Source organism: Elgaria multicarinata, chromosome 6, assembly GCF_023053635.1.
Source record: "Elgaria multicarinata webbii isolate HBS135686 ecotype San Diego chromosome 6, rElgMul1.1.pri, whole genome shotgun sequence".
NCBI classification, from domain to species: domain Eukaryota; kingdom Metazoa; phylum Chordata; class Lepidosauria; order Squamata; family Anguidae; genus Elgaria; species Elgaria multicarinata.
In genome coordinates, this window is record NC_086176.1 from 41,974,277 (window position 1) to 41,994,312 (window position 20,036).

Here is a 20,036-nt window from a genome sequence, read left to right on the forward strand (position 1 = left end):
GAATTGCAAACCCAGTGTTTGATTTTTTTCAAGTTATGGTTTAGATGCAATGCCTAACTATAGTTAAACGTCATAGTTTACATTTACACTGCACCATTAACAGGATGCAATATGTTTTCTTTTAGTTTGTTTCTAGAAACAACTATTTGTTCCTGTTATTATAAGGGGTGTGGGGGGGGGGGTTTAACCTGAACATCTCTTATGAGGAACTCAAGAATCTCATGCTGGAAATACATGTCAGAGAATATTTTTGGTGAAAAATAGCTGTTAGACAATTTGAGGAATGTTTTGTATTCAGGAACAAATATTAACATCCTAAGAGGTCTGTTAATATTATCCTATGGTGCATGTTCTATTTGTACCATAAATTCTGGTCAAATTCAAACGATATTTTAAAAATTCTCATCTCTTAGAGCTTGCAACTGTGACATTGCTCTTTTTGCGTTATTTGAACAGGTGAAAGCTTTATGTCTGAAATATATTATTTTAACAGGGTTACTCAGTATACTCCTTACCAGCCAGAAGTATCCCAAGGCAGGCTGGAGAGTTTGTTGAATTACCAGACCATGGTGTGTGACATCACAGGAATGGATGTGGCCAATGCCTCTTTACTGGATGAAGGAACTGCTGCAGCAGAAGCTATGCAGTTATGTCACAGGTAACAAACTTAAATGCAAGTAATTCTGATTTTTAAAAATATATATTATAAAGTAACTCAATAATTATACTAAATGGAACAAATGCTACAGTAATTATACTAAATGGAACGAAGAAGGAAATGCATATTGAACTTTGAGAATTGATTACCAAGTAAATGTAAAACGGGTTATGCTGTATCAGACCAAGGGTTCATCTAGTCCAGCATTTTGTTTCCATAGTGACCACCAATATGGTTCTGAGAAGTCCACAAAGAGGGCATCAGTAGGTGTGATGTGTATGCATGCAGCACCTGGTGAAATTCCCTCTTCCACACAACAGTTAAAGCTGCAGGAGCCCTGCCCTCGTTTGTATCTGGTCACAGACCCCTTCAAATTAGTGCGTGGAAATGAGACTCATTGCATGCAATAGAATTTACTTCTGAGTAGACATGTCTTGGATTGAACTGGAAATCAAGCAGCAGCAATGATCAAATGAAGAGTAAAAGAACACACACACACACACACACACACACAGAGTAAGCAAGTTGTTAATTGGAGGATTATTGTGTTGGAAAGGAGAGGAAAATCAGAGCTAGTTTAATGTCGACCTCTACGACGTGAATGTGTTGAATCGTCTTTTAAGAAGAATGTAGTTGTTTTTTTCTAATATGGAGTTTGATAGGTTGGAGACTTGAGTTTTGCTTGATTCCACACTTAATGGGGTTTCCTGCCAACCTTCTAAGAAATAGAAATCTTATCATAGAGCAGGGGATGTACAAGCCAGTTGGAAGCTGGAATTATTTTTGCTTGCATAGTGTAGGCTACAGAAACTTGCTGTTGTGCAATTAAATTTGTATGAAACATATTTGAAATTACATTGTGTATCTTCCCCCCTTTCTCTAACAGACATAATAAACGAAGGAAGTTTTACGTTGACATCAGATGCCATCCCCAGACGATAGCAGTGGTGCAAACTAGAGCAAAGTAATGTTTACTTCTGATTTTCTTTAAAGAGCAATATAGGCAAAAATTCAAAATACTTTCTTGGCAGGAAGCATCTTACTAAAAGACTGAATGAATATTACATGTGGCTGTTGTTTACTTGCAAACAATTCTTGCTGAGAAACACTTAAATCAGATCTTTAATTTTTCATCAAATATAGGAAAAGCGACAAAATAGTGCTACAACCAGGCAAGCCCTGGATTCCAGAGGGATAAGAATCAACTGTGATAAGAATCAACATTGATAACAAAGCAATTGGCAAAACAGGGATAAATATAAATTCTTTAATTTCTATCAAATGTTTAGGCTTTCACGTTTATAAGTGACAGTTAGTAAGACATTTACTGTCACTGATGAAAGTGGAAGCTGAAATGTTTGATAGAAATTAAAGAATATATGTTTTGCTAACTGCGCTCTCTCTGTCTCTCTCTCTCTCTCTCTCTGAATGATCAGGCCTTTTCTTCTTAGTGTGGGAGAAAGGGTTTCAGAGGGTCAATCGGACTCAGAATCTGGAGGAGGACCACCAGATATTTACCAGCCAACACAGGAAGCGGTGGAGGAGATTCTCAAAGACTCTTCAGGAGTCGAGGGTGAATCTTCCCAGGAGCTTATGGGCGATGGGGAGGGGACATTGAAGTTGAGAGATCCCAGAGTCTGCCATAGGGTCAAGTGGGCAGAGTTGAAAGGAGGTGGGAGGTGGTCCCTTAGGGTAGGAGCTCGTAAGAGGCTCCTCCCGAAAGACCCTCCCTGAGCTAAAGTTCCTGTTGGACTGTAGGTGACAGTCCTTTAGTTGAAGGCAACTGCAACTGCCTAGCTTTGTTATCCAGATTAGGCTTAGCTCTTAGCTTTCACACTCCCTTCAGGTGAGAAGAGATGTTTATTTGTTGAATAAAGCTTTGTGGATCACACAGCAGATATCCTTACTGGCTCGCATTGGCAGGAGGGCTTGTGTGTATAATGTGTTTACAAGAAAGTAATAGCTTGCTTTATTACTAAATGTAACTCTTGCTTTCCAGTTACACTGGCATCGTTGTTGAGTTGAAGCTGCCTCATGAGATGGATTTCAGTGATAAAGATGTTAGTGGAGTGTTATTCCAGTATCCAGATACAGAGGGAAAGATAGAAGACTTCACTGGACTGGTTGATCGAGCCCATCAGAATGGGGTAAAACAAGATGATGATAATAATATGTTTCCCACACAGAGCTCCTGACCCTTTTGATCTCAGTAGCGGCAGCAGATCTGTGTGCATATTCTTCTGTAGGAGTGAATCTGCTCTTTGTGTTCACATAAATAGAGGATCTCTTGCAGAATGGAACAATGATCTGACTTGGTCTAAGGTGGCCTCCTAATGCTGTATGTATGCATTAGAACTACTGTACGTCATTTTATTATGTATAAGCTGTTTAAAATGGATACTGTTTTATACTGTTGTATTTATATTTTTGTTGGTTTTAAATTTTGTATACTTTGTAATGTTCACTGTTTTTAACTTTTATAAACCACCCAGAGAGCTTCAGCTATGGGGCAGTATGTAAATTTAATAAATAAATAAATAAATAAATAAATAAATGGGAACAAGTAATTTATTTGCTCCTGCATTCATTGAGCACAAAATTAAATCATTAATGTTCTCTCTTGTTGTGACTTTTAAAAAAGCTTAGGTAATTGTAATTCACATTATTGATGATAGCACCCCTGCATCAGTCATGGTTTGCAAAAGATACTGACAATGGCATCGACGTCTTCTCTTCTTTCAGACGCTTGTCTGCTGTGCTACTGACCTGCTAGCTCTGTGCATATTGAGACCTCCAGGAGAGTTTGGTGTTGATGTTGCTCTGGGTAGCTCTCAGAGGTTTGGGGTGCCTCCTGGTTACGGAGGGCCGCATGCAGCCTTTTTTGCTGTCAAGGAGAACCTGGTGCGAATGATGCCTGGAAGGATGGTGGGAGTTACAAGGTAAGCTAACTTTCAACTGACAACGTGAATCCCAGCCCTTCTCATGGGACTTATGCTGAAGACACAAGTCTGCTTTATCTTCATATTATATGAAATAAGTAGTTAAGTATAATTGTTTATTTCGCATACCCCAGGTAGTGCAGAGCCAGGAGAACACTCAAACTGTGCACTTCATTGTTCTGAGCGAGTCCAACATAAACCAGAACCTTTGTCCACACTAAAACCAGTTCTTAACATTCGTAGCATCAGCAGGGCATATGAAAAGGAGGACAGGGCTCCTGTACCTTTAACAGTTGCATAGAAAAGGGAATTTCAGCAGGTGTCATTTGTATGCATGCAGCACCTGGAGAAATTTCCTCTTCATCACAACAGTTAAAGCTACAGGAGCCCTGCCATCTTGACCAAATTCAAAAGAGGGAAGGGCTCCTGCGGCTTTGACTGTTGTAATGAAGAGGAAATTTCACCAAGTGGTACATATATGCAAATGACACCTGCTGAAATTCCGTTTTCTATGAAACTGTTAAAGATACAGGAGCCCTGCCCTCCTTTTCATATAGTCACCCTAACTCAAAGGAATCCTCACTCAGCTCTGCGCTTCCATTCCTTCACATATGCAGAGGTGCTACTTCTGTTAAAATGGAGGCCTGCTTCCACAAAAATTGTATGTGTCCGCTGGAGTATCTGCAGAGCTCTAAATTAGGGCAGTGTTTCTAGTAGAGGTTTAGAGAAGACTCCCTGAGCTTCTTCAGATGAGTGTTTTATAGAACACTCTTGACTGGCCACTCATGGGTGTTTGCAGGTCATTTTGGCGATGCAGTGATCCTCCTGTGCTTCTCCCACTTGTCTCCCACTCCTGCCATTTTTTTCATTATAAAATAATCCCCAGAAAATGTGACTCTTCTGAGCTACAGCAAAATTGGTCGCTATTTCTTGCTGTGTGCAGGAGAAGTTTTGCTATAAAACACCTACTAGAGGGCGTTGTCCCACTAAACTGAATGGACCACGTGGTCGCTGCTTGATTCCCCTTCCCCCCTCACCATTTGATTCTGCTCGTCCCTATCACAGAAGAGAAGCAGGAAGCAAGAGTGACAGTAAGGAAACATGATTTCCCCCCTGTCTGAAAGAGACCCTTGTCATCTCCTAGTAAACAAGGAAGTGGTACATATGATTTAGATGAAAGGTAGGCAGTATAAGGCACATTATTTGCATCTTGCAGGCCAGGGCTCATACAAAATGGAAGGCTTTTTGGGACCTGCCTGTATGTCTTTTTTCTGCAGGACTGTAATTTGCACAATTGGACTATGGAAGTGAGCTAGTGAGTTGCAAGAGGCTGCCTTCATTTAGGAATTTTTCATGCCAGTTTTTATTTTGCTCTGACTTATTATTTTCTCTGTACCTTTTTGCTACAAATGAGTACTGGTTACCTCTTGTTGACAAAAGCAGAGAGCCTCTTTTGGCTTAGATCAATGAGAGAGTAATCTTACCTTGTATGACTGCAGGGATGCTAATGGAAAAGAAGTATATCGTCTTGCCTTACAAACCAGAGAACAGCATATCAGAAGAGATAAGGCTACAAGCAACATTTGCACTGCCCAGGTGAACTTTTCTTCATCATCACAGCTGATTGAAAGGATAGTTTTGAAATACTGGTTAAATAGTGGACATTTTTACTGTTGTAGCTGACAGTCACAAGAATTTATAAGTAGCCATTGAAAACTTTGGTAAGAAATGCCTGTACATCCTTTATTATTCATGAGCCCTGCCTAATAACTGTTTTGACATTTTAGACATGTGTAGGTTATTTAGAAGTCTATTAAAAATATAACTATCAAGATCTGACTCCCCACTCCAATAAATATAGTCCTACTTACATGCTAACAAGCAGATTTAATTTTTTTTTATTCCAAATTTTTCCCTTTTAGGCCCTTCTGGCTAACATGGCTGCCATGTATGGAGTCTATCATGGTGCTAATGGATTAAAGCACATTGCCAGGAGAGTACACAATGCCACTCTAATCTTAGCTGAAGGTGAGTGACTAATGGCTGAACGATAGTAACTCTTCAAAAAATTAAATCGTCTGTGCAAAAGCTGAAGTCTACACTTGGATGACACTAAAAGTGTCATCAAATGGGGGGAGGGGAATTGTGTTTCCTTACTGTCACTTCTCTGCCCGCACGTTTGTCCCTCCTTACTTCCTCATTCTCAAAGGAGAGGAAAAAGGAAGTAAACAACGTGCACATGGCCCATTCAATGGGCCATTTTGATCACACCACTTCTCCTGCACACAGCAGGAGATAGCAGCAAGTTCCATCTCAAAAAATGTTGGACTTACTGGGGTGGGTTTTTTTGTTGCGCGAAGAAGGCTGGAAAGGGCAGGAGAGCGTAGGAGGCAGACGATGTCTTGAGAGGGACCCATGAAAATCCATGAGTGCCCAGTAACAAGTGTGCAATAAAATGCTCATGTGATGGAGCTCTTAATTGGGGAAGTGTTCATCAAAAGAGCCATTGCCACTCTTATAGGATGTGGGGAAATTGGCAGCAATGCAATTTAACCTGCAATGCAATTTAACTTCATAAGACCTATTTGGCCACCAGTTTTATTCCTTCCATTTTACTTTGACCATCCCTGAACAAATGTAGGTAAGACTACTATAATAATACCAATAGTCAGTAATCCCAACACAGCTGCTGATAAAATAGTAGCAACCAAAAGATAATTTAGCTGCCAGCATGGAGAATTCTATGGAAATGTGAGCAGCTAGTGGAACATAGTTCACATATTCTTTCTGCTAGGTCTGAAGAGAGCTGGTCATAAACTCCAACATGACCTATTTTTTGATACCTTGAAAATCCAGTGTGGGTGTGGTGTCCAAGAAGTCTTGCACAGGGCGGCTCAGAGGCAGATAAACCTGCGGATTTGCAATGATGGCACAGTAAGTGATGGTTAAATTACCCTCAGGAGTGTTCCTACTGCTTTTGTCCACTCTCCATTGCCAGGTACCAACATTTTTTGAAAAAAGTTAAGGGCTACGCAACAAAAAGTTAAATGTGTAACTTTTTTTAAGAAGCTCCGATATTACCTTATAAAGCATGCTTTTAAAAGTCTCTTGAATATTTGTACTGAAGAACAACAAGCCAGGAATATTGTCAGCAAGCTTCCACATATACTGAGTTTCTTTCACGGAACTCTCTAATACTTCCAGTATACCTTCTGAAACGTCTATAGAGAGATCTTTAAGGTAGCACGTTATTTTATTTATTCCCCTTATACTCTTTGTTCTTTCTCAAAGTAGCTCAAACTCTACCTTTCATATGATTTCCAGGTCTTCCATCCAGGCAGTTTAGAATGCCAAACCTGCTTAGCTCTAGCGCTAGAACTGCATGATGTGTCTTCAGACCCATCCCTGGGCCAAGGTCCTCCTAGTTATAAGCTAGTTATGGGAGAAAGTCTCCTGAGTAGAACTTGTTTCATGCACTATCCATAGGTGAAATTCTCAGAACTGTAGGAGTGATGCATATCCCTGGCCTTTCTGCCTCTGATCTCTTTGATTCTGCTTTACATCTTCAGAATTCACTTTTGTTACCACAGAAAACGAAAATTATATTTAATGCTTAAAAATATCTGAGCATATTTAATAGAAACTTGCTGAGATTATTTAGCAGTCATTTAAAGCACAATTCTCTTTAATAATTAAATGGCCGAGGAGAACTGAATCAGATAATCTGTGGCATTATTGAAAATGCAGAAAGATTAGTATAAGAATTTTTCCTATCTAGCAGTTTTTGTTTGGTTTGAGCATGAGGCAGAAAATGTATTAACTTTCTGTTGCTGTTTGTAGTAGTTGGGGCATTGAACATAATGTCCACGTCATGTTGCAAGTGTCAACATAAACAAAGTCCAACTTGTATATACTGGTTTTACATTTTGGTTTGAGCTCAGAGCATCAGGGCCTAGCTCCATTTGTTCTCTGCCATCCCCAGCTAACTGACAACTGACCTGTGGGGAAGAAGATGGAGCGGGGGAGACAGGGGCTGGTTTATGGAACAACAGGACCTGCTCTAGTTGGACTGCCCCCACTAGGATATAAGAGGCAAAGCTGGCCCAGTCTACCCGCCCTGCTGAAGATCTATGTTCCCCCCCGCTCCTCATCCCCTTTTCCTTGAGTGTCATGGTTTTTTTTAGATTGTAAGCCTACAAGCAGGGAGTGTGTTTTACTGATTGATATTAAACTGCTCCCAGAGTGTGTGGGTTTTTTTGGGGGGGGGGTGTTGAGGAGTGGCACAAAAATACCTAAAATCAATGAAAATAAAAATAGATACACACGTTTTTGCATGGCTAAACTTTTGAGTTTCTTTCCTTCCTCTCTCCCAACTGTTAATAGCTTGGAATATCTCTTGATGAAACTGTAACTGAGAAAGACCTAGATGACCTATTGTGGATCTTTGGCTGTGAATCTTCAGCTGTAAGTAGATCACAGTGCTCATAATCTAATTGGTGAACGCTTCTGTGCCAGTGTTACATAGCTTACATACTCACAGAGCATGATTCAGTCTGCCACAGTCATAGTACCAGTCCACAGAGTCCCATGTGCTCAACAGAGCCCTTCTCTTCACTCTCATGAGCAGGTGCAGTCAAAGGAACCCTTAGGCAGGATGGAAAGTTGGACCATGCCACTGACGCCCCTATCCCCTTTCACCTTGATACAAATTACTTTTTATTTTATTTGAGCATTTATATCCTAATTCAGTTGTTTTACCGGATCATGGTATTTTATAAATTGTTTTCAGCTGTTTTAAAATTTTGTGGGTTTTTTTGTTTTTTGTTTTGTTTGATACTTTCAGTCTTTTTTCTGAGAAACCTACTTACGAAATGTATTAGCAGCAGTAGCGTGAAACTGAAGGTGGCTTGGAAATAAAAATATAAATCAGCAAAAATTATGAACAAATAATTTTAAAAAAACAGCATCATATAAAACATCCTTACAAAAAGAACTAGAACTAAAGCCGTATCAAAGACTTCACTAAAAATTCTTACCAGAATTTCACTGAAATTCTTCACTGAAATTCTTCACTGAAATTCTTCAGAGCCTGTTTAAAAGCAGACAAGGAAGGGGGGCTAATAATAAACCTTTCTTGGGAGATTATTCCGTCATTTAGGTTGCAATCCTAGCCATGTTTAAGACAGAAAAAAGTCCTATAATTTCCAGCATGCCCCAGAACTTTTTTCTTTCTAAACATGTCTAGGGTTAAGCCCTTAGTTGCCATGATGGAAAAGATCCTCTTTCCTCTTTGGTGTTAAAAGCCAAAGTCAGCAGCACCTTGAATTAAACCCCGAAACAAATCGGAAGCCAGTGAAGTTGGCGCAAAAATGGCCTACTTGGTCCATCCTGCTAACTTCACACAAGTCTGGCTGCCACTTTCTGAACCAAGTGAAGTTTCTGGTCTGTCTTCAAGTGCAGCCTTCCTTAGAGTACATTACAGAAATTCAACCTGGAAGTGATTAAGGCATGAATAACAGAGTCTAAGACCTCTTCACACGAGCTTTTATCATGCACTCGTGGTTGGTCACCGGACGTTTACGGGTCCTTTTCATGATGTTGTTAACCTTCAACGCCTCTCCCTTTGTTGTTCTGCATATTTACCCCACCCCACCTTTTAGGATAACTCCTTACAAGGCAGCTTCCAAAATTCAAACGCAATAAAAACCTCAGTAAAAGCAATCAAAATCACAACATAATAAAATAACATAAAACAATCTTCTCCCTCATCATGATATCAGCTACCTATGCTGTATTCCCATTAGGTCAGGAAACTATAGCTGAGATCAAATGAATGATTAAAAAAAACCTATTAACTGAGGTACAACTAGTTAACTGAAACTAATGACAGGCTTAAGCAAGGCTCAGGCTGCACTGAGCTTGCCCATAGTTTCTAGTCACATAACTAGTTTAGACTTGTTAGATGCTCTCTGGGAATTGGTGTTAAAGCAACTGTAATATACTAAATCCTGCATAATTTTAATCCAATACTTCAAAGCTCTTAAATGGGCAGCTCAGTTAATGTTTAATACTCCAGTTTCCCCCCTCACTAAGAAGGTTAGAGTATTATCTTGGAGACAAAGGGTTGATCTCAGAAACCTGTTTTGTAATGTCTCCAAGTCCTTAACTGAACTTGAACCACAAAGTTCTGATCACACAAGATATGGGAGGAAATCTTTGCATTCAGCAATGTGGTGCTTCAATAAGGCAACTTGTTCTAACTCTCCAACCGGATAAAACTACCTGTATTGACTTTTTTCACTTGAGTCTTTTGCATGCTAAATGTGACTTGCCCCCCACCCTTGAAAACTAGAAGTGTTTATGCCACTAAGATTTCTAACTTATATGACATGTAGATGCTTAAGACCAAGATAACTCTCTTGGAATATATATTTGCAGATAAAATGCTCGTTGTTGTTGTTTGTGAGTAATTTGTCCCATTTTGGAATTGTGCACATTTACTTTTCCTGTGTCCTATGGGTTGTTGAAAGATAGATACCATCAAGGTTGAAGTGCTGAAACAGGGACAAAATTCTTCCATTCCAAGTTAGAATAAATTGTTTCTGAGAGAGGAAAAAACTTGCCTCAGAGCCTGTCTTGTGTTGGACAGGAACTGGTTGCAGAGAGCATGGATGAAGAAACCAGAGGCATTTTTGGCACTGCATTTAAGAGAACTTCAAAATTTCTAACACATCAAGTATTCAACAGGTTTGTGAAACTTAGTGGATTTTCTCTACACCTTTGCTATTTTAAGTTTCCTACTGATTGCACAGTGGGGACAAATACATTTAACTGTAGTTTGGGGGCAAATATGAATATTAAAGCAAAGGGAGAATAGGGAAGATCCAGTGGTTTGAAATTATGATTGACCTAACATATGTGTGGGACATATGTACTGTATGGTTAACTGGTTTGCTAACATAAGATTTTGTGTCTCCAGTTATCACTCTGAAACAAATATTGTCCGGTATATGAAAAGGTTAGAAAACAAAGACATTTCCCTTGTTCACAGCATGATTCCTTTGGTAAGTGTTAATTTAAAAGAAAAAATTGGCAGATAAAATTGCTAGTCTCCTTAGAAGAAATCATCTGACTGTATTCTCCCCTCCCCCCCAGGGATCCTGCACAATGAAGTTGAATAGTTCATCAGAACTTACAGTAAGTTTTCTGACAAATTTATTACTTTACTGAGACCAGTATATTTATTTATTAAACATTTGCATCTCCTGCCTATATCAGTGGGATCTCAGGGCAGCAAAAAGATAAAATCAGAGCAATGTAAACATAATATACACAGCTAAAAAGTATTAAATTATTAAGTATACATAACAAAGCAACAACAGCCTCGACTTATCATTCCTTGTGAACACTAAAAAAAAGTCAAAGGGTTGTAACCAATCCTGACTGATCCTCTGGAACAGATATGGGAGGTGCACAGGGGGCTGCAGTTGGAAAGAGGGCGAGCGGAAGACCCATCACACAAGCAGAAGTCTGCTCATGCCACATTGTATTTTAAAACAAAGACTTTAGGGTAGACTGCACAACGCTTTCTTCTGAAGGAGTCTTTTGAATCACTTATTGGTGAAATTCGTGTGGTTGTGGTTTTATGACTAGGCCCAGTCATTTTGGACGTAGGGTAGTAGTTGAATGTGCCCTGTTCACAGGGCCTTTCACCATGTGGTTCTCACCAAGAAATAGTTGCAAATATGTCAAAGTAGTTGTAGAATCCACTCTTAAAAACAACTGTGACTCAGAATCCTATTTAAATTCATAGTGATGGGAACATATTTGATAATCTAACCTAAAATATTAACTCTATAAATAGTTTGTTTTCATATAACTGACAGCTGATTTTATTTTATGAATTGTTTATCAAAATACATCAGTTCTATAATGTGAAGAGGACAAAGTATACTAAATATGTCTAATGTTATTGTGTTGGGATTAAATAAAAAACTTTTCTCTATCTGATAGCAAAATTCAAAAGGGGGCTGTTATAATGTTAAACCTACCCAATGGATAAACTTTATGGCGAGCTAACAGTCACATATCATAAGCATCCTATACTTTGTGTACATAAATTCTTTAACCAAAAAATCTCTAAATTTTCCTTCTCATGTGTCTGTGTTTCTTCATCTTGTAGCCTATTACATGGAAGGAATTTGCCAATATCCACCCCTTTGTGCCTCTAGATCAGGCTCAAGGATACCAGCGACTTTTCAGGGAGCTTGAGAAAGATCTGTGTGAAATCACGGGCTATGACAAAATTTCTTTTCAGCCAAACAGGTAGGAGCAATGTTGCTTGGGTCTCTGTTCCCTGCACAGGCTTTAAAACCACTCATTTTGCTTTTTCTAAGGGCAGCTTCACACAATCATTTTCTTCTCCAAATATCCCTTCCATGTTGGAAAAACATGCCCACTGCATGTACATGATCACATGTGACAAATGCCTATTTTGTCATGTCTGCACATGGTGAAATAGACATGGGCACTTGCGATATATGATAGCGTACAGGCTCAGTGCATGCTTTTTCTTGCATGGAAGCGATAGTGGTTATGTGCAAGAGTCCTAAACCTGCAATTTCCGAACATCAGAATGGGCCTCTTCAGACAACATGCTAAAACGTGGTTAGGCTGCTAACCCTTTTACAGTAGATGGTTAGGGAACATGTTTAAACTGTGGTTATGTAATCATCATAGTTAGGAATGTTCACACGACACGCTAAGCCATAATGTTTAGCTCAAAATGCATAGCCACTATGGCTTAGTGTGTCATTTGAACAGGGTCAGTGACTACAAAGTGCAGGTTCTTTTTGCAGTTTAAGAATGGAAAGTTTGGGCTTAAGTTGTGGAGATGGTTATAAGGTGTATATATTGGATGAACCCAGTTCCTGATTCCAGTAGCACAACCTGACTTCTGTGATGGCAATTTGGTCACTCTCCCTGTCTCCATTTCATAGCTGTGTGGCAGCAGTTTTTCCCCACTGCAGAAGCCATGTGACAAAAGAAGCTCTGCTTTCAGAATTGCCGACTGTTGCACAACTATTGAAGGCACAAGAGATCTCTTTGGATCAGGAATGGGCAAAAATTACATGAACAATGTTGCCAGAATATTTGTCAAGTAAACCTCCCAGCATCTTTATTTCCTCGAGATCTACACCAAGGAGGATATTTCACTATGAAAGTGGTATGAAAGCAGTATATAAGAGGCAGGGGCCACACTACTGCTTTAAAGGGGTATTGAAGCGCACTGACAACTGTTGGGGCCCATTGACATAGACCATATACAGCTTTCATACTGCTATATCCTGCTTAGTGTGGCTCCTGCCTTTTATATACCTCTTTCATACCATTTTCATAGTGCAATATCTTGCTTGGTGTAAATCTGGCCAATATAGCAAGACATTCTTAGGAATGGGAGAGGTGTTAATATCCTACTGTAATGCCTTAACTTGCAACATGGATTAAAATGTTCTCTGTGTGTTTCTGCTGTGTGTGCAAGTCCAAGATGTATACATTACTAGTATTTGTCCTCCATAGACCATGCAATGTACTTTATTAACTAGTTTTTAAAGACTGGGTAATGAATTGAGGTAGTCTGAAACACAAGTGTTGTTTTGCAGTGGAGCTCAAGGTGAATACGCTGGACTGGCTGCAATCAAGGCTTATTTAAATGCAAAAGGAGAATCCCAGCGAAGTGTAAGTGGAAAAAGTGGACTTAATCTAACTCTTGAACTATCAGTCCTGCAGTGGGGCTTCTTTTTCAATGCATACAGACATTGCCAGCCTGTTCTTTTTTCTTCTTTTTTAAAACATATTCATCTTCAATTCTTAACTATACATTATACTTCTTAAACTAACTCACATTAATAAGTGCACCCCAACCACTGGGATTTTATTCTGCTTTCCAAAATTGCATTAAATCCTCTGGAGGTGTTCTTCCTCCCCCTTTTAATAATACATATTCTAAGAACAATTTCCATATCTCTTCAAAATCGTTATTTTTTATTATTCCCCTTCTAACTCTAATATTACAAGTTAATTTATTATTTATCGCAATATCCCATATTTCTTTATACCAATCTTCTATATCATAATCCCCTTGAACCTTCCAACTTCTGGATATCATTAACCTTGCAGCTGTTAAGCCAGTCTGTTCTAGGGACTGGTCCCGTGCCTGTATGCCATCCACCCAAAGTGCCCATGTTCCTGCAAGGAGCTAAGCCAGACAATCTTCCTCCATTTGTTTACTTTTTCATCCACGCACCTTTCTCTCATGAGCGTCATTACCTCCTTCTGAATGTGTTTCCCTTCGTATGCACAAATAGCTATTCTGAAAGGACTCCATAAATACTACAGTGAATGTGTATTGAATCAAATTAGTTTTATTCAGTATTTTACTATGCAAAACCGCATACTAAATTGTTAACCAATCCATTTCATTCTGCTGGTAAACAAATGGAGGCAAGGGGCTAGAATAAACTGTACTTTGTATTCCACGCCTGCACAGCGATCCCATGGAGTAAAAGCTCCACTAACCAGGGCTGTCTGAAATGTTCTTGCCAGTGGTAAGCATATTATATTCTGCCAAGCACATTTGTGGTGCTTGTTCAACCCAAAATAAGAGGTGGCAGTGGACTCATCTTGGGTCTGATGCTGGGCTTTGGAGGCTCTTGGAAGCACCCAAGCATTAAGTACACACTACATTTTTGCCTCTGGTCTAAAGCTGTTTCTCTCTAGAGCAGGACAGGGGCAGAGATTTGTTCCCCGAGCATCAAAGACGTCTCTCTGTTTCTGAGTGTGTCTCCTGAAGCAAAATCCCACATCAGAGATGAGACCCCCCTCTCCCCTCCCCAGAACTAAGGGAGAGCAGAGTTGGAGCCAATCACAAGTTTTGGCTGTCAAAGCCAGCTAAAATGTGGACTCCTGCCAACAACACTTCGTATAGCAATCAAAGTGTAAAACACTGTGTCCACCTAAGCATAACCCAGCTTTATTGAAAGTGGTAGCTCACTCCTTTTTGTTCTTTAGTAAATTCAAGTCAAGGGAAGTTCTTACTGAGGCACTTTCTCTTGTATCTGGAGAACAGCTATGCACACATTATGTATGAGGTTCACTGCGGAAATGCAGGAACTAGCTCATTAGCAGCATTAAAGCAAAGTTGGGATTAGAAGACCTGCCAAGGGCTGCCCCCCCCCCCCCCCCCCCCCCGTACGATGATGTTTCAAAACCTCCTTGGGGCGGTCAGAAGGCTTTTGTGTTAGGATTAGAGCAGCATTATGCATTGACATTCACTACTAGGTCACTTCGCGCACACACAGAGGTATCAGCTTCTAAAGCCATGAGCAGGATTTTGTTTGAATATTCATACTCTTTTTTTTCTGCCCACATAGTCCAATGAATTTGATTTTTTAAAAAAAGCAGACCAGTATTTCTGTTTGCTTTCAGATCTGCAGTTGTTTAAGATCCACATAGCAATTTTTTTTTCAGTCAATAATGAGGGGAGTATCTTCTTCAATCAAATATTTCAGATCACACATAAAAGGTCCCTAGTGGAAAATATTTGTAATACAATGTTTGTTGCCACTTATCTTTTTCCTGCAACTATCATTTGTGGTCATTGTGTGGGATTATGAAACAACTTTGCCAAAACTGTGGCAGTTCTACACTTACTCTGCCATTAAGCGTTGTAGATATAAAACAATGTATATCAGTGATAGTGCAAGGCATTAAACAAAGTAATTGATTTTTTAAAGTATTTTGTCAAACCAGTTCATGTTACAGAACAAAATTCTTAGCAACTTTCTAAAAGACTTCTTTTACAGTCTTGTAATACAATGATTTATATTAACTTTTTCAGCAGTTTTACAGAATGTCTGTGACTAAAATGACAGCATTTTAAAAGAGGTTAATTCTAAAGCCCATGGAAGTAGGCATTATTTCCCAAAACTAGGCTGCTTTTTTTTTTAAAAAAAATGCTGAGTGCTTTCTCAGTACCTTCACGCACAAAAAGGATATTGGAATTCATGAACACACACACACACACACTCATAGGTAATTTGAAGAAAATACATTTCTTTTCAAATGGCTTCTCTGTGCAAGAACCTTGTAAATAAGCAGATTATGTGGATATCACAATATTTCATGATATGAGAATACAGAGTTTGATGGTAGGTTGATGATTTAGCTAACCAGAACTCCAGAAAGATCAACGATCTGTCCAATCCATCTCACAGTTAAGATCAGTACTTTAAGTCAATTTAGTTCAACAAGTTCAGTGCTTAAACTAGGTTAGGTATCGAACTATTAATGTCTTTAGTTGGCTTGTGCAAAACCGGCATTCTGTTAACGTTTAGATTTATTTTCCCCCTTCAGGTTTGTCTCATCCCTAAATCTGCACATGGTACCAATCCAGCAAGTGCTCAGATGGCAGGACTGAAGATTCAGCCAGTGGAAGTAGATAAAAATGGAAGCATTGATGTTGCCCATCTTAAGGCAATGGTGGGTTTTTCACTCTTCTTCCTAATACAGTTTTGTAGTATAAACCCCTGTTGATGCTTGTCTCTTAATTTCAATGGGATGGATCCAGATGTAGGCACATGTGACTGGTCTGGCAGAAGCAGACTGCCTGCCTCCTCCTTTCCATGCCAGTTACTCCACACACACCGAAATGCCACACTGCAGAGGGATGGGGGAGCCTGCTGAATGGCGTAGGCTGTGGTGGGGGCAGGTAGAAGGAGAGATTCCTTAAAACAGGGCAGCAGCAGTACCTCCTGTAAAATGAAAAACTGTACATAACAGAAGACTATATTTTCTCTCTTAAAATTCATTTTGATGCTAAATAATGTATCCTTATTAGTATTTTTAATGCTTAGCTGCCTCTCCTACTTTTGAGAATCTGTCTGTGTTTGTCCTTCATGGTTAGTTACCATTTCCCCCTTTTACTAACATAATATTTTGAGTAGTAATAAGAGAAAACTACTTGAAAGATCAAATGGGAAACAACTGCAGCCTATTGAATGTTTGGTGCACTGAGTGATATGGTGGGTGATGGATCCTGTTTCCCCTAACCAAAGACATCCTGCTGTTTGCTTGGATGTGTGAGGGAAAAACATGAATGTTTTGATCTCCCTGACTTTTCACATTTTTCCTCTGAAGGTGGATAAGCACAAGGAAAAACTAGCTGCTATCATGATCACATACCCATCCACTAATGGTGTCTTTGAAGAGGACATTAGTGATGTGTGTGACTTGATTCACAAACATGGAGGCCAGGTTTATCTTGACGGAGCAAATATGAATGCCCAGGTAGGAAATGGCTTTCTTCGGTTAATGCAGACCAAAAGTTTATCAGAAAGCATTGTCAGTTTCCTTGTGAATTACCTACTCAGCACTTTGATGAGGTGACTGTATGGCTGCAGATTGTACATAGCAGATAGGCGAATCTGCGCACTTGTGAAGGACCAGGAATTTTGTTTTTTGTTTTTAAATTACAAACCCATTTGTGTACTTGAGAAGCACCAGACAATAAGAAGAAAAATTACAAACCAATTTGCATACTTTCAAAGCACTGAAAAAAATATTTTTAAAAAAATGGTTGTGAAGAAGTTACAGACATTCCCAAGTGCCATTGTCGTATCAGTGGAGGAGTGGACATCACTGATGAGGGAGGCTGGAGGGAGGCAGCACGAGTGGGATTGCAAGGAGTGGCCGGACTTTTCACCATTCTTGCCAGGTGGCACTGTAGCCTGTGCTGAGAAGCCAATGACAAACCACGCTGTGAGGTTTGCATGTCATAACAAGCCACCCTCAAAAAGCCAGCAACAAGCCATGGGTCCTCAGGGTGATTTGTGCATGGTTAACAAACTGCGTGGAATTGTCCGCGTTGGGTGCGGACATCACAATATGCCACACTGCCACAAACAAGGCTCGCAACTTACTGTGGCTTATTGTGACCTGCGAACCAGGTCAGAATGTTGAACCAGACAGGCCTTAGATCTGATCCAGCAGGGCTGCTCTTACGCTAGGTTCTTGCTACACTTTGAATCCTGTTATCAATGGGAAGAAGCTCAGAAGTTGGCTATTGATTTCTGAGTATTTTACAAAATGTAAACTGTGACTTTAGAATTTTAATTCTCATCTAGAATATTTGAGATTGAAATTCACATTTGTGGCTAGCTTCAGCTATAATACAAATTTAAGGCGGAGTTATGTTCATCATGTCGATTAGATGTATAAGAAACAGTTAACAGCAAAAGAATCTTTCTTTTTAAAATGCACGTATTCATTAGCAGATTTGATTGTGTATTCCTAAACAAAGATTCACCTAATATTCAGTATCCCTTTTGGCTCAGGGCGGGGAATCTGTTTTGATAAAGGACCATTGACCCATACAAAAAGTCCATTGGAGACGACAGCCAATGGTCGGCAGGACCAGAGCCAAAACTGGGCTGGTTCTACAGAACCGGAGCAAAATATGGGTCAAAAGTGAGCAGCTTTGGTAGTATGGTGCGATTGCATAGCTCTTTCTCCCTATGAGCCATTCCATCCCTCTCCCCTTTCTCTGACAAACAGATAAGTGGAATAGAATGGGATTTCCCATAGAGTCTGTCCAGAGAGCAAGAGTATCTGGCCACAGCAGCCTGAGGATGCTGAGGGCTGCTTGAACCTCAGACAACAGTTCTCCACCCCAACTCTAAGCCATTATCTGTTGCATTTGACATTTTGTGATGTCCTTTCTCTGATAGGTTGGCCTGTGTCGTCCCGGAGACTATGGGTCAGATGTCTCTCATTTAAATCTTCACAAAACATTTTGCATTCCTCACGGCGGAGGAGGACCTGGCATGGGACCAATTGGAGTGTTAGTATTTGTCTCCTGTAATAGGAACATCTACTATATTTATTTATATTTTAAGGTTACAATACTAAACAGATTTACTAGGGAGTAATCCCAACTGAATACATTTTATCACGTTGTATGGTTTTAATTGTTGTAAACTGCCCAGAGAGCTTTGGCTATTGGGTGGTATAGAAATGAACCGCCCAGAGATCCCGTCTGGTGTAGTGGCTAGAGTGCTGGACTGAGAGTGGGGAGACCTGGGTTCTGGTCCCCACTCGGCCATGGAAGCTCACTGGGTGACTTTGGGCCAGTCACTGACTCTCAGCCCATCATAATAACAGGGTTATTTATGAGGATAAAAATGGAGAAGAGGATGATTATATATGCCTTCTTGGGTTCCTTGGAAGAAAAAAGGCAGGATATAAATGGGACCACAATACCTGACGGAATGCCTCTCCCGACAGGAACCTACCCGTACACTGCACTCAACATCTAAGTGCCTACTCCGAGGGAAGCTCGGAGGATGGCAACAAGGGAGAGGGCCTTCTCAGTGGTGGCCCCCCAATTATGGAATGATCTCCCTGATGAGGCTCGCCTGGCGCCAACATTGTTGTCTTTTCGGTGCCAGGTCAAGACTTTTCTCTTCTCCCAGGCATTTTACAGCATTTAACAACATATGCTAAGTTTGTTTGTTTTTAATGGACCCCAGAATTGTTGCTGATTAAATGGATACTGTTGTTTTTATATTTTTGATGGTTTTAAATTTTGTATACTTTTTAATGTTCACTGTTTTTAACTTTTGTAAACCGTTCAGAGAGCTTCAGCTATGGGGCGGTATATAAATGTAATAAATAAATAATAAAATAGAAATGTAATAATAAATAAATACACTGAGACTTTGAAGTACACATGCATAGGACTGCAGTGCAAATGATCCAGTGCTATCAAAAGGGATTAATATTGAAGTGGAGTAGACAAAACAATCCAGGCCTTCACCCACTCCTTGGAAAACTTTGGGTTAAGAAAGCCTGCTGCAGCCTTTCCCAACCTAGAGCCCTCCTGATGTTCTGGAGTTCATCTCCCGCCAGCAGGGGTAGTAGTCAGGAATTCTCGGAGTTGTAGTCCCAAACATTTAGAGGGCATCAGGTTGGGGGAAAATTGGCTTAGTAGGTAGTTCCAGAAAAGGCATCCTGATGTGCAGTTGTGGACTACTTGTGCTTATGCTCCTCTTGGTCTTTACATATGAATACGAGACTTCTTTTTTACTGTCTTCTGGGAGCCAGAATCTGTTATTGCCCCGTCTTATCGATAGAAAGTGGAAAGCTGGATGCTGTTTGAGAGTAGATGATGTTTTAGTTAGGAGTATCTTGTAGCTCTAAAGAACCTTTGTTTTATTTTGGAGGTGATTGTTATTGAAAGGTATTTAAGTGAAACTTCGCCCTTGGACTATTGTGAGACCCTCTCTAAAATAGCTTTAAGAGGGGAATGATGATGGAGGAGGAGGAGTGGGAGAGGGCCTTGATTTGTAAAACCTACCCGTACACTGCGCTCAGCATCTAAG

At 40.0% G+C, this 20,036-nt stretch overlaps 1 protein-coding gene across 1 annotated transcript in view; it reads left to right on the plus strand.

Annotated features, from left to right (window-relative positions):
• Nucleotides 1–20,036, plus strand: part of GLDC (glycine decarboxylase) — a 50,802-nt gene that overhangs the window by 21,951 nt on the left and 8,815 nt on the right. Inside the window, exons 4-19 of the mRNA XM_063129272.1 lie at nucleotides 494–658; nucleotides 1,545–1,622; nucleotides 2,658–2,805; nucleotides 3,401–3,597; nucleotides 5,097–5,193; nucleotides 5,520–5,625; nucleotides 6,392–6,531; nucleotides 7,981–8,061; nucleotides 10,247–10,344; nucleotides 10,577–10,661; nucleotides 10,753–10,794; nucleotides 11,780–11,922; nucleotides 13,260–13,335; nucleotides 16,012–16,137; nucleotides 16,795–16,944; nucleotides 18,384–18,496. Coding sequence (XP_062985342.1) covers nucleotides 494–658; nucleotides 1,545–1,622; nucleotides 2,658–2,805; nucleotides 3,401–3,597; nucleotides 5,097–5,193; nucleotides 5,520–5,625; nucleotides 6,392–6,531; nucleotides 7,981–8,061; nucleotides 10,247–10,344; nucleotides 10,577–10,661; nucleotides 10,753–10,794; nucleotides 11,780–11,922; nucleotides 13,260–13,335; nucleotides 16,012–16,137; nucleotides 16,795–16,944; nucleotides 18,384–18,496 — 1,845 coding nt within the window. The remainder of the gene's footprint in view (nucleotides 1–493; nucleotides 659–1,544; nucleotides 1,623–2,657; nucleotides 2,806–3,400; nucleotides 3,598–5,096; nucleotides 5,194–5,519; nucleotides 5,626–6,391; nucleotides 6,532–7,980; nucleotides 8,062–10,246; nucleotides 10,345–10,576; nucleotides 10,662–10,752; nucleotides 10,795–11,779; nucleotides 11,923–13,259; nucleotides 13,336–16,011; nucleotides 16,138–16,794; nucleotides 16,945–18,383; nucleotides 18,497–20,036) is intronic.